At 54.7% G+C, this 14090-nt stretch overlaps 1 protein-coding gene across 10 annotated transcripts in view; it reads right to left on the bottom strand.

The window, feature by feature from the left end:
- PHACTR3 (phosphatase and actin regulator 3) overlaps positions 1–14090 on the bottom strand; it is a 414253-nt gene that overhangs the window by 93429 nt on the left and 306734 nt on the right. For 7 of the 10 annotated variants that reach the window (XM_082361024.1, XM_082361023.1, XM_082361022.1 and 4 more), the window contains 2 exons: positions 5284–5445; positions 1187–1264 (listed from right to left, as the gene is read on the bottom strand). The exons of 2 other annotated variants lie outside the window; for them this stretch is intronic. In XM_082361024.1, coding sequence (XP_082217150.1) covers positions 1187–1264; positions 5284–5440 — 235 coding nt within the window. In that variant the 5' untranslated portion in view covers positions 5441–5445. The remainder of the gene's footprint in view (positions 1–1186; positions 1265–5283; positions 5446–14090) is intronic. One more of the 10 variants, XM_082361021.1, reaches the window with a different exon arrangement.

Raw genomic sequence — 14090 nt, forward strand, 5'->3', positions numbered from 1 at the left:
AGTTTGATTATTAGCACTAAGCAATTTCCCACGTATGTTTCCCCTGAAGACAGCATAATCATCAAAGTACTTTTCCCTTTGCATCCAAAGAAGAGGAATGACCACAAGGGCCTTACCAGACGCAGAGCACGTTATAAATCTGGATTCACGGACTCCAGGGCCTCCCTTTCTACCTCCTGATACCTGGGCCAAATTACAAAGACACCAGTAATATTTTAAGGCTAAAAGGGAGAGAGGAATGCCATTTATTCACGTGAGCCTCACAGAATTGGCTCTGTGAGGCCAGGTTCTTTCAATCAGGAGGCAAGAGTTTGGTCCAGCTCCAGAGAGATCTGCAGGCAGCAGTGGGGTTTTCTGAGACCCCACCACCCCTGCCAAGCTTTAGGGTCTCAGAGAACTAGAAAGCATGAAAGTTTAGCGTCAGGACCCAAGTCCTGTGCCTCACGCCATCACCAAGGGAGGAAGATGGGGGAACTCAAGAATTCTTAAGTTAATTGTGCTAGTGATAACACCTGGTGTTTCTCAACGATGCAAACAAAGGCGGCTTCGCAGACACCACGGTGATTAAGGTTTCTGGACCAGAGTCTGACCAGCATCCGGGCCCTCTAGCTGCGTGACCCTGGGCAGCTACCTCCCAGACCCTCCCATTCCTCACCTGGAGACCGGGGGTACCACCACACCCAGTCCCGAGGATGCTGTGAGGACAAAAGGCTGAAGGCAAGTAGAAGGCCCAGCAGAGCACCCAGCATATAATCGATCCTTAATAAACGGCAGCTGTAACACTAGGTGGTCATGGGGAGCAAAGAACTCACCCGAATCCAGGACTAAACTATGAATAGGAAAACACAAAAGCCACTGCTACCACTTCGGGGCAATCAGGACTAGACACTAGCTTCACCCACACGCAGCTCGGGCAGGAAGCAACCCCCCATCCCCAGGGCAGGTGGCTGCACTCAGCTCCACGCCCCAGGAGCAGCCAACTCACCGATGGGTCCTCAGAGGCCCGGGGGCTGAGCCGTGGGTCCTCACTGGACCCACGGAGGCCTCATTCAGGTCCAGGAGCCACAGCTGGACACCGGACTGCTCCGACTTCCACTCCACCCTGATGGGCTTGCTGGACCCCCGTGCGACCCCCAGCTCAGCGTTCCTGGGCCCAGCCCTGCCCGGCCCGGGGCGGCCCACTTACCTTGCTCCATCATCTCCAGGAGCCCCTTCTTGATGAGGTCCTCCCGACCTTGCCTGCTGGCCATCTTCTTCTCCAAGGCTGCGCACAACACAGACATCCAGGTGAGTCGCGGGCAGAGCGCCGCGGGGCCCCGCCCGAGCCCGGCCGCTGCCGCCTCCCGTGTAGGAAGACAGCAGAGAGGCGGCAGGTGACCGCGGGGGAGGGGCCCCCAGGTGGGGGTGTGGTTCGGGAACCCGAGCTGCCCCCTAAGCAATGTGCTGAGCAGGGCAGAAGGGAGGTACAGTGAGTACAGTTTAAGGCAGTGGCTTCCGTGGCTCATCTGAGAAGCGATGCCCCGTGTACCACCCTCTCTAGGCTCCCACTGCCCATTCCCACCCTCCGCCGACTACGCCTTCATTTTCCAGCCCAGGACCTTGTCCCCCAAATACCCTGGGGTGCTTTTCTGCGGTTCTATTTTCACCTGCTAAATACATCCTGACCGCCCTTTTGTCTGTTCACAGACCAGTCTTCTGCCCAACTGTCCCACCAGAGGCTCCTCCGATGAGCCCCAGGTTCACGCTTTCAAAGAATGTGACAGTAGGGACTTCCCTTAAGAATCAGTCTGCCAAGGCAGGGGACGCGGGTTCGATCCCTGGTCCGGGAAGATCCCACATGCCGTGGAGCAACTAAGCCCATGCGCCACAACTACTGAGCCTGTGCTCTAGAGCCCACATGCCACAACTACTGAAGCCCGACGCCTAGAGCCCGTGCTCTGCAACAAGAGAAGCCACCGCAATGAGAAGACCGCGTACCGCAATGAAGAGTAGCCCCCGCTTGCTGCAACTAAAGAAAGGCCCTGTGCAGACAACAAAGACCCAATGCAGCCAATAAATAATGTTCCTTTAAAAAAAAAAAGAAAGAAAGAAATAGTAGCTTTAAAAAAAAAAAAGTGCCAATCGAACAGGAAGGAGGCAGCTGGGCCCCGATCCCCCTCCACCGAGCCCAACGGGTGGAAGGAACCTCGTCAATTCCTCCTTTGGAACAGCCCTTCCGGGCCCCTCATCCCCGGGCAAACCCTCCAGCAACTGGCCCCCTGCCCTTGCCTCTCCCCTCCCAGGGGCCGGTCTCACTCTGCTCGATGAGCTCCTTCTTCTCCCTAACTGTCCAGAAAACAATCTGCCTGCAGTAGAATCCAATTTCCAAACACAAACCCATGTCACCCTTCAGACCCTCTCTTTAAAAGATATGGACAAAGTACCGGCTATAAGCCTGGATCACAAAGGGCCCCGGGTCGCCCACACGTCTGAATGCCCTGCCCCATGTGGGAACGAAACAGCCGCTCGAGTAGCAGAGCTTAAAGTCTAGTGGCCAATGACAGGCAATGACCATGAAGTTATTTATTAAAAAACATTTACTGAGCACCTACTGTGTGCCAGGCACAGGGGAGCAAGACAGGCATGGACTCTGCCTGAGAGCCAGAGCTTTGGGACAGATGACAAGCATCTGGGCGAGTGGCATCAACCAGAACCAGAGGGCACGGGGGCAGGGTGTCTGGGGAAACCCAGCTGCTTCCCTGAGGGTGTGTACGCTGAGGGGTGAATACGGAAAACCCAAACATACCAGGGGAAAGACATCTGGGGGCAAAGGGAACATAATTTCCTTTCTGGGTCCAATTTCCAATCCAATTTCCAGGTGCCAGCAGTGTGGATAAAACTGAGAAACGGAACTCTGGCTTTGGGAGGTGCAAGCAAAGAGGCTGCCGCCCAGTCCAAAAACAGGGGCGAGCAGGACGAGGGTGAAGGTCTCCAGAACGGAGGGACCCCGCTGTCCGACCAGCGCTGGGTGGCAGCGCTGGTGGCATCCTGCTCAGAGGCACTGACTTGTGAGTCCTCCCAACGACCTGAAGAGGCAGTTGCCAGGGGCTGCTGTCTGCAACTCAGGACACCTGTCCCCACGGCCCAAGCCACCACCCCACCCCTCCCAGAGCAGGTACGGGCTCAGATGCCGCTTCCCAGACTTGAGGCTTCCGAGAGCCACCTTCACAGTGGCACCCAGTCCCCACTCTGCCCGAACCACTGTCTGCATTGTTTGTTTTTTTTTTCTCCTCTCTCTAAATCATCTTTATTTTTACTTCATCTCATCCTAACCAAGGATGCCTGTGAAAACGGGGATTGGATAGGCTGAAATAAATAACATCCCACACTTTGGGGGGAAAGAATGGTTTAGCATAAATAAATGAAATGCAGTGCTATCTGCAGAATTCCAAATGCTTGATAAAGGGCCCAGCGGGGATGCCTGCCCGAAGGCGGGGATGCAGGTCTTAACCTGGAGACCCTCAGTCCCCCGGCAGGGTCCACACAGCATCCTGAAAAACTCACAGGTTGCTCCCCGCAGCCCATGCCAAGTGGGCTGGGGGCACAGGGTCCCGAGAGCACGCAGCTCACCCTCCAACCCCACGGCCCAGAGAGCATCAGGGGCTCCCCAAGGTCACAGAGGTCACCCCGCTCTGGCCCCCCAAGCCTTTCGCTGACGCCCAGGCGAGGCTTTCCCAACTCGGCGCGTTTGCGCAGCTGTTCCCACAGCTGCAATACTCTTCCCTGCTTTCCTCCAGGGGGCCGATTACGTCTCAGCCCAGTGTCACCTCGTCACCTGGGTCTTCTCAGCCCAGGGCAACGCCCACCCCCCCACCTCCTCCTCAGCCCCGCCAGGGTCATGACTGTCACACGTGCCTGTCTGTCGCCTGACCCCCCAGTTGGCGGAAAGCTCTAAGCGGGCAGGGTCTGGGTCTCCCTGTCTACTTTGTGCCTGGCACACGGAAGCCACACAAGGTTCATCGAATATCAACATTTGTTCTGCTTTCATCCTTGACAACGAGAATCTGTCCATCAAATTCTTGGGTAGTTAAAAAAATAATTTTGTAAATTGCGTAAAAAGTGTGGGTGGAAGTATCCACTGTTGCTGTTAGGAGCCCCCCCTGCCCCCCGCCACTGGCTTTGCCTCTGCCGTCCTCCGAGCCCGGGAGTCTGCGGCACTTCAAGGCTGGGACCCCAGGGACCGCCAGAGGCAACAGCCCAAGACGGGTACTTACCAGGCGGGTCCCCGAGGCCCAGGACTAACTCCCCACGAGCAGCTCCCTCGCTAAGTGTTTCCAGCCGCAGCTAACGGGCCTGCGGGAGCCGAGACGCTGTCTCCCCTGGGGTCTGCTTCTCAGGGCACCGACCTCCGCTTCACCGAGGGCACCCTGTCGCCCAGGAACCAGACCCGAGCCCGGCTGCCAGGGCTCCAACCCCAAGCCCGCAACCCGCTGCTGCTTGGCCCTGGGAGCGGCTGCCCATCTGATCCCGCTTCCCGTCCCTGAGACGGGCAGGAGCGCTGGGATACGGGGGCTTCTGAGCACTGAGTTGTTAGAAACGTGCTGTGTCGCTTTTACTCTTATGGCCAGTTGTGCTGTCGTCACCACATGCGTCCCCTGGGTCAGTCTCATGGCCAGAGCTCCTGGCTTGGAGTTCAAGGGGGCGGGGGCAGCGGCACAGCCCCTCGTAACCCAGCTCCCCACAGAGCTGAAGGTGAGTGAGGGGAGCTCTGGGGTCCTTTAGTGGGAGGAGAGCATCGGACGGGGCTGCCCAGGTAGGAGAAGCCGCTTCGGGAGCTTAGGAGCCAGTGAGCGTCGGTATCGAGGCCAAACTGAGGCCCCGACCCTCTGAGTGAATCCCCCAGGGGGCTCTTGGGGACGGTGGGACCCAGGCCCCGGGGCTGTCAAAGTGAGGGTCTGGGTGCTCCCCACTCCGGTGTGGTCAGGAAGGAGAGATGGCTACAAGCCAGGTCTCAGCTCCAGCCTGGCCTTGCACTGACCTTGAGTCTGCGTTTTTAACTAGGTCGAGGGTGACGTGTGTGCCCCGTAGGGGCTGGGCGGTGAGTGGGCTACGGGTGGGACCTGGAGCTGCCTCCCCGCCCCCGCCCCAGCCAGGGACCTGGAAGGGCCGGTGGAGAGAGGGGACCCGCAGGAGGTTGAACAGCTCCTGGCCGTCAGAGGCCACAGAGCACAGCCTGCCCCTCCCAACATGGGCAAGAGAAAGCGCGGTGACGGTGACGCCAGGCCCCCTCTCCCTGGTGCTCACCGGACGTTGTCTGCTTCAATTTTTCATTTTTCTTTTTCCTCCATTTCCAGGGTTTGAAGATTCTGCCCAGGGTGGCCAGTTTGCTGTTTCTCCTCACGGGGGGAGTTCGAATCCCTGAGACCAGATATTCGGAGCGCACTGGGGGGGTTTGGTCCATCTCATCTGGAAGGCGAAAACCCAGCGAGGGGGTCAGTGATGACCAAGCCCACACGACACCCTGGGGGGCCCGGGGTGACTCCCCTCCTCCCTGGGGCCACCAGTGATCCTCCAAAGCCTGGGGCTCAAGAGGGTGGGCCAGGCGATGGAGACTCTCTGGGGCTTGTTCCATCATGTACCAGCCCACGTTCAGTTGGGTTAATTCACCTCATGCTGCCTGTGAGAAGGGGCAGAGTGCATCCAGAACCAAGAAGCCCTAGAGAGACCCAAAGACGCAGGAAGAGCAGGGCTGGAGTGAGCGAGGACCAGGCCAGGGGAGGCCACCAGCAGTCAGAGGGGCCAGGACCTGGGATGGGCCGGTCATCAAAAGACCCAGCCCAACGCCCCATGGGACGGGCGTCCCAGGGACGGGCAGCCCCAGCCGGCAGCCTCCAGAACAATCCCTGAGGTTTGACTTCCAGAGGGCTGTGCCCGTCAGCAGCCCAAGCCACTCAGCCCCTCTGAGCCTCAGTTTCCACATCTGGAAAATAAAGTTAATCATCATCCCTGATACCTAGGGTTGAGAGGAAAATTCTGTGTGACCATACGGTGGCCATGAAGTCTGGAAACATAGGTAAACACACATAATACACAGTTTATTGATAGCATGTTACAATCCATGTGAAGTAATATTATCTATGTTTTGAAACTGTCTACCCACTCTGATTAACATGCCGTGCCAGCACGGGTGACTTTCAGTAGAAATTTTCATAATAATTTATATTGTATAAGTAATACAATAATTACTATGGAGCAAAAGTTAGTCACTACTTGTTCTGGGCCGAGTGCTATCATATTTTACCCCCACAGTAAATCTATGAGGTGGAGACTGTTATTAGACCCATTTTACAAATGGGTACACTGAGGCTCGGAGCCACAAGCCATTCTGTCAGCTGCAGAGCGAGGGGATGCTGGCCTCGGGCAGCCTGACTCCAGAGGCCCCCTGGTATCTCTAAGCTGCTTCTAGGGTGACGATCTAACTTTATCACCCAAAGCAGGACACAGGTGGATGGAACACAACAGGAGGCGTAAACCAAGACTGTCCCAGCCAACCACTCTCTCCAGCTGTTTTTTTTCCATGCAGCATGCAGGATCTTAGTTCCCCAACCAGGGATCGAACCCACGACCCCTGCAGTGGAAGCGCAGAGTCTTAACCACTGGACCGCCAGGGAAGTCCCTGTCTCCAGCTGTTATTTAATTGAGTGTTAAGTGTACACAGAGGCTGGGTCCGCAGGGGGTCCACAAAGAAACCTCGCGTGGACAGACAGCCCAGGGGTCTCGTTTGAAGACTTCTCCCTGCAGACTTAGCAAACCAGCCAGGCTCCTAAGCCGCCGATGACATTCTCCACCCTGTGTTCAGCTATAACCCCAGTGCCCGGCGCCTAGTAGGGGCCCAGGAAGTTCGGGTGGGGTAGTAAGTGAGCCAGGGCGGTCTGAGGACCGGTCACGAGCCCCAGCGCCACACTCCAGGCGTGCAGGATGCAGATGGTCCTTCTCCTCAGAGGCAGTTTATTCCATGTTATTATCCTCTCCTTTCCTTCCTCCGCCCACGGATGCCAGATGGGAGTGGAACGGCCAGTGCCATGTGGCCCCAGAAAAGCTGACTGTCCTGGAGGCATTTTTGGCACAAAGGAGAAAGAAATGGTCTGGTCTCCCCAAGCTTCCAGGCTGGTTTGAAGATAAAGACGAAGATCCCCAGAGATGCGCACGTGGATGAGGAAGAACTGTCATCGCTTTATTTATATCTCATCTCACTCCACAAAGGATGGGCGGCCGTTATCAGAAACACAGGCCCAACAAGACAAATGAGTGTCCGAGGAAATCCAGAGGAAGGGGAGTCTGGACAGAGCCACCGCATCAGGGGTTAGAGACACCACGTGTGGCTCTGAGCTTCCTGGCAGCCAAAGCAAAAAGGAGTAGCACATAGAATAACTATAAATCAGACCCCGAACCTCACTCCATCTGCCACCTGTATCACTGTGACTTTAGTCCAGGCCACCAGCATCTCTACCCCAGATGCTCACACAAGCCTTCTAATTGGTGTCCCCGTGAACCCCTATAAATGTAAGTCTGATCATATCGCTTTCCTGCTTACTCCCTGTGGCCTCCCTTCTCATTTAGGACAAAACTGCCAAGGCTGTCAAGGTCTCCGAAATCTGCTCCCGAGCCCCGCCCACTAGCCCCTGGTTCCATTTCATCAGCAGCATTATTGTGCATTAGCATCTATGGCACGTTATGGAAACCAGAATGTCGTAACTGTTTGGATGCAGGTGCCAGAAGGAGGGATCCGGGCTCACACCCTGGCTCTGTCACTCACTACCTGGGGCTGAAGTGCTGACACCGCTCTCCTCCTCCCTCCCTGCATTTTCACCTTTGCCCCGGCCTTGCTGGGGGAATAGGGGGAACAGGGGACTTCCCAAGTCCTTGCCTGGGGGCTCACCATGTGGCTTGCTTGAACCGATGGGAGGTGGGCAGAAGGACATTGTGGCCCCCTCCTCATCACCCCTCCCTCCCTCCCTCCACCATCACTATTTTAATACATTGCCTCCCTGCTCCCTCCCCACAGTGGCTGGAGCAGGTACTGTGGTTCCCACCTCACTTCTGACACACTTGGGTCCTCACAGCACAGCCTGGGGCACAGGCAGGGCATGCTGACCCCTGAACAGACTGCACACCACCCTCCCCTTGAGAATTCATTCACTCATCCGTTCACTCACTCACTCATTCATTTATTCAACAAAAACTTATTGACACCAGCCATGTGCCGGAATTGCACCAGGAGAAGAATATACGGAGGCGAACAGAAAGAATCCCTGCCTTTGTGGGGCTTCTAGTGGCCAGCGGGAGACGGACAGCGGGAGGGGGGATATTAAGAAACCAAGCCTGCTCGCCCCATAGTTAGTTCCCTGCTGCCTTCCTCTCCTTATCTTTCCCCATCACATTTATCACCTGGTGTGTGTGTATACATCTGCGTGCGTACACACAGACACGCACACACACAGAGACCCACAGGTAGATGCACAATTATTTGTTTGCTTGCTGCTCACAGGCACCTCCCTGATTTGAGAGCAGGGTCTGCCTTTGACGGTTGGTTTGCAGCTGAATCCCTGGTGCCCAGAACACATAAGGTGGGAACCCATGTGGTGACGGAGATCCTTCCAGACATGAGGACGGATGGACAGAACCCAGCACCTGCTCAGGGAGCCGGGGGAGACGCTGGAGCTGCCTGGCAACGGAGGGTTAGGAAAGGCTGCTCTGAGCGGGGTTACTGGAGCAGAAGCGTGGGTGAAAGGGAGCCAGCGGTGTAGACGGGAGTGGGGGCAGGGAAGAGGGTCCCAGGCAGAGGAAGAGCGAGGTCGAGGGCGTGGAGGAAGAACGCAGGGTATGAGGGCCATGGATGCAGCTGCGGAGGCACGCAGGGGCTTGAACCTGATTCAAAATTCAGCGGGAGCGACTGGGTCTCTTCAGCTCAAACGACCTGATTCGTTCATTTACCAAATATCCAATGTGCGCGACCAGGAAGACACCTTAGTCTGAGCGACTCCCCAGGGGCCTGCTGTCACTGGGGGAGCAAAGGTGGGGACAGGCTCCAGAGGTCTGAAGCCTGCACCTCCAGCACCCTCTCCCCCCGCCTGGCCGCAGGCGGTGCAGGCCCAGGGCCAGGCGGGGTGAGGGCTCCTGAGGGCTGTCACTCATAACCCAAGGCCAGCAATTTCACAAGAGATGCTCAGTCCAGTGAAGGAGTCACTTGCAAGCCACCCAAGGGCATGAATGGGTCACCGACGGTGTGCATGGGGGTCCGAGTGAGCAGAGGGGGGCGGGCCCTCCTGGGTACCGTGTGGCCCACTCACACTGGAGGGTGGGAGTGCATGTGGGCAGGCGTGCGTCTAGCAGAGAGGGTGTGTGCATATGTGCACGCGTGTGCCTGTATGGGTGGGCGTGCGTGCACCTGTGCGTGTGTGTCACACAGAGAGAAGGGAGGCTGGGGGGACCGCCACCACCCTCTATCCCCAGCCCGTGATTTCGCTCAGTGTCCCTGGAGTTGCCCGGGAACCTCCTTCCCACATCAGGGAGGATTCCCAGATTCAACACGTTAGCAGACCCCTGCAGCCTCTGAATAGCACGCCGTGCTAAGTTCCAGGGGCACCTCTGCCACCTGTGAAGCATTAGCAGTTAATTAACGACAAATGTTTCCCCACATCTGCTGGGAAAGTACAACATGCAGCTGAGGAGGCCGCCCAGGCTCCCAAACGACGGACGGGCCAGACGCCCCGCCCTGGGGCTGAAGGTGCCGGCTCCAGCCCCCCCGTCTCTGGTCCCTTCGACAACTCCAGCGCTCTCCCGGTCCCCTCTGAGGTTAACGGCAGTCAGGGCCCTTGCCCCCCAGGACCCACTGCCACCACCCCATCAACGGATCGCACAAACCTACAAGTCAGGTACTTCTAGAACAAGGCAGTGAAGGGCACCAATGCCATGGCTGAGGTCACTGAGCTTATGGACTAACTTCCATGCCTGGCTCAGGGCCAACTCCTTTATTCCTAATATTCCCTTCCATCCTAGCTCTTATCGCTCTCAGATATCATCCTGGGATCTGTTATTTATTGTTACCATCTATCTTTCCCACTGGAACAAACGTAAGCTTTATGAGGACGGGAACTGTGGCCATCTTGCTCGCCGTGGGTCCCTGGCATCTTTACTGGCGCCTGGCACCCAGGAAGTGCTCTAATAAACACCTGCTTGACCTGTGAATCTGGGATGCAGAGCTGCCAGTGCCCGAGCCAGGATGTGGTCCCCGTCCATCTGACTCCACAGTCCTCGCCTTAGGGATGTCTGGCATTTCTGCTTCGTCATCTTCTATCCCCTGACCTGGCCCTGTCTCCTTCCACTTCATCAGGTCACCTTCCCCAAAACACAGTGGAAGGGAAGCCCCGCTCCCCGATTACCTGGTGCCACATGCTGAGCCGCTGGCCTCCTAGGGAAGACAGGCACCATCCGCATCAGACAGTATTGGAACGGGACCTTTTGCTTGTTTGTTTCATTCATTCATTCACAAATTCATTCATCAAGCATCCGCTGAGGCCTGCTGTGTGCCAGGGCTGCTCTGAGTTTGAGACAGAGCAGTAAACACAAACTGACATGCTGTCTTGCTCTGCATGAAGCTCGCCTGCTTACAGACAGTGAGACGACTTCAGAATGTGATACGAGCTATGGAAGTGGGGATGTGGGTCAACAGAGCGTGGCCTCTATTTCTTCCGTGAGTCCTTCCCTGCCTCCAAAGAATCCATCTGGCAATACGGAGTGACCAGCTTCTTTAAACAAAGCACCGTGCCAGGTATGAGGTAGAATAGAGAGGTGCTGGACACCCCCCTGCCCTAGTGGGCTCACTGACCACGGAGAAGATCAAGGTGCACAGAATCACCAGGAAGAACCAGGATGGAGGATTACAGCTGCAGGGGAAGTTAACTCTTCTTGCCTGGAGCGGGCAAACTCTGAGAAGGCTACTGCGGGTGGGGGTGATATTGGAGTTGGGCCTTGGAGGTTGACTAGGAATTGAATAAAAGGTGCAAACCCATAAAAGCATGATCGTACATGGTGTTTGGAAGATAACGGTAACGCAGCGAAGCAAGATCTGACACCGCCAGTCAGAGGTTCAGAGCCCCGTAAAATCTCCATGTATAAAACTGGGATCCACAGAGAGATACCAGCTTTCTGTGGTACCAGCTAATGACCAACACACACACACACACACATACATAGAAACAAAATTATCATCATTATCATCACCACCGACTATCAGTAATAGGAAAAGATCATCTCAAAGTAAGAAAGGAATCTCTATTATTGATATATCAATAAATATATTGATGAATGAAAAAATAGCAAGGCTGTGTTGTCCTTAGTGTTCCTAATTTGCTGGCATGGGTCTGTGTACTTGAACCTGAGAACCCTTAGGCTGGAGCTCTCTGGGTTTCTGGATCGAGGGGATGGACAGCAGTCTCGTGACCAGCCAAGAAGAGCTGCATGCGGCCGTGATAGGAGCCTCGAGGGCAGGGAAGCACTGAGGAATCTGGTAGAAGATCAGCCCTGTGGAAAAGCTGCAGAGAATGCCAGTGTGGGCGGCAGCTTCATGGAACAAAGCAGAAGGCCAGGAGGCCCCCTGACAAGGGACAGGCAGGGCGAGAGCAGTGGGACAGCAGAGAAGGGAGAGAGGGATCCAGAGATGTCGCTGAGGCAGAGCCCTCACCAGAGCTGGGTGAGAAACCAGTGTGGGCCAGTAACACATACAGAAGAACCAAGGAAACCAAGGTCTGTTCTGCCATCACTGTCACCAGCAACAGCAGCATCTGTTGGACACTTACTGTGTGACAAGCTGTGTCCTGAGCACCTGACACGAATCAGCTCATTCCATTCCCATCAAGACCCAAGAAGGCAGGTCGTTATCTTCATTACTCTCATTATGATGAGGAAAATGGAAGCAGAGGTGTGAAACAGTTTTCCCAGGTCACGCGGCTAAAGTGACACAGTGGGCTTGGAAATCAGGACATCTGCTCCAAAAGCCCTTGTCCTGACCCCGATGTTAGACTACTTGGAGCAGATCATAACAACGCTGTTATCTGGGATACGGGGTGAAGGGGGAGAGAAGATTGTTAAAGCCACGTATACTAAAGTCACGGCATTTAGGGTCAAAAGACCAATGGCTTGTGTCCAGGCTGCAAGAGATGTGGCCTGACGGCTGCTGTCCTCTAACAAAGTGCTGGGTGTTTTAACAGACCCACCACCTGGATGGGTCCAAACCTCCAAAACCAAATTTACGAAATGGATTTGAAGTCTCCCAGACGTAAAAGTATTCTTGGTTCGACCCTCTCCACTCCTACTGGAAAATTCTGGAGAAATGACTGAAGCACAGGATAGGTGGGGAGCACTGATCAATACGCAGAACTAGGGCCACAAGTGAACAGCTTCCAGGAAGGGGTGTGGCAGGGGAGGCAGGGCTTAGCACGACGGGCGAATTTATTTAAAGGGGGAAAGAATTCCTTAAGGTCTGCGGCTCTATTCCCAGCAACTCTGCAGAGTTTTCCCTACAGCTCTGTGAGCGTACGCATCAGAACCTGTGAACGCCGAGAGCCCCCTAGGATGGAAAAACTGCTGCCTTTCCAGTTTGGAGGAAACAGAGACCCCACAGCGGGCTCTTCCTCCCTCTCAGGTGCCCAGGACAGTGCCGGGGACAGGAGTGAATGAAGGAAGGAATGAAAGAGATTGATCCTGTGATACAAAAACTGAAAACGAATCAAAGCGCGGGTCAATGGTAATTAACAAAGAGCTGAGCCACCTCTGTGCCCCCTGCCAGCGGGGGATAACTGTAATTCCTAAGCAACTTCCCGGCCCCATGCTGCCCTGTCATTTCTCCCAGCCACCCCCTAAGCAGACAGCATCTCCTTTCTCTCCCTTCCCCATTAGTGGAGGTGCTAAGGAACATACAGAAGGAAATTCAAGAGCCTGGCTGAGCTTCAGAGTGAAGAACGGCCCCTGGAATACTGTGAATCAAACAGTAGGAGTATGTGCTCATAGGAGAACATACCTTTGAATGCTCGCAGGGAGGCCACCAAATTCTTTTGGATGTTCAATCCAAACAAAACCACCCCGGGAGGCGGGGATTACATTTTCAGCTCCATTTTACATTTAGGAAGTGGGGGCTATGGGGGGCCCACGTGGAAAGTCATACAGCTGGGAAGTGGTAGGTCTGGCATTGGAGCCCAAGTTCTCCGACCTAAAGTTCCGCATCTGGGCATGACACCAGTGTTTCCCAAAGCATGTCCCATGGAACCCTAGCATGGGCGATGCTTTGTGAATGAAGACACTTGGGAAAACACTACCTACACTAAAAGCCTTCCCTGAAGAGCACCGCCATATATTATCACAGTAAAGATTTTGATAAGTCCTGCAGTAAGCAATCCCGCTCAGCCGCTTGGCCAGCTTTTCCTAAACAGATGGGTCAGCCAATCCGCATTTACATCTTGCTGCCCAGACAGCAATAACCACACAAAAGCTGTCAAATGGAGTTTGAGCAATAAACCTGAGATTAAGCACTTTGAATGTAGTCCTGCTAAGTAGTGCTAATGACAATTTATTTTTGGAATTTAACACTCTTTTCCCCAATATCTGTATTCCAAGGGTAACAGGATTCTCTAAGATCTTAGCAGAGGTTGAGTCTCAAAATTTCCCAAGTCTCTAAGCCTCTTCCAGCTGTCTAAGGTCTCCTACGCAGAAATGATGCTGAAATTAACTCTAGATAAATGGGCATCATTCATGCCTCTGACACCAGTGGAAAAATCAAGACATTATTAAAGTGGCTTCTTTTTTCCCTCATATGTATCGTGGAAAAAACAGCACATCTAACTAGAAAGCCCATCTGTTTAGTATCAACCCCATAATTCTGCCAATGGTGGCGGGTGTCTGCCAGACATATGGCCAATTCTCCAAGTGAAATCAGCTCAAATCTGTAAATCAAGTGGATCCAAAAAGGCTGCACAGAGCTTAGAACCAGGAGTTGAAACATGAAGATGACAGGGTCAGGGAAGGAAAAAGGAAGGATCTGGAAAACCGGCTTTGTT

This window comes from Balaenoptera borealis (genome assembly GCF_965194805.1).
Source record: "Balaenoptera borealis genome assembly, chromosome: 16".
NCBI lineage: Eukaryota > Metazoa > Chordata > Mammalia > Artiodactyla > Balaenopteridae > Balaenoptera > Balaenoptera borealis.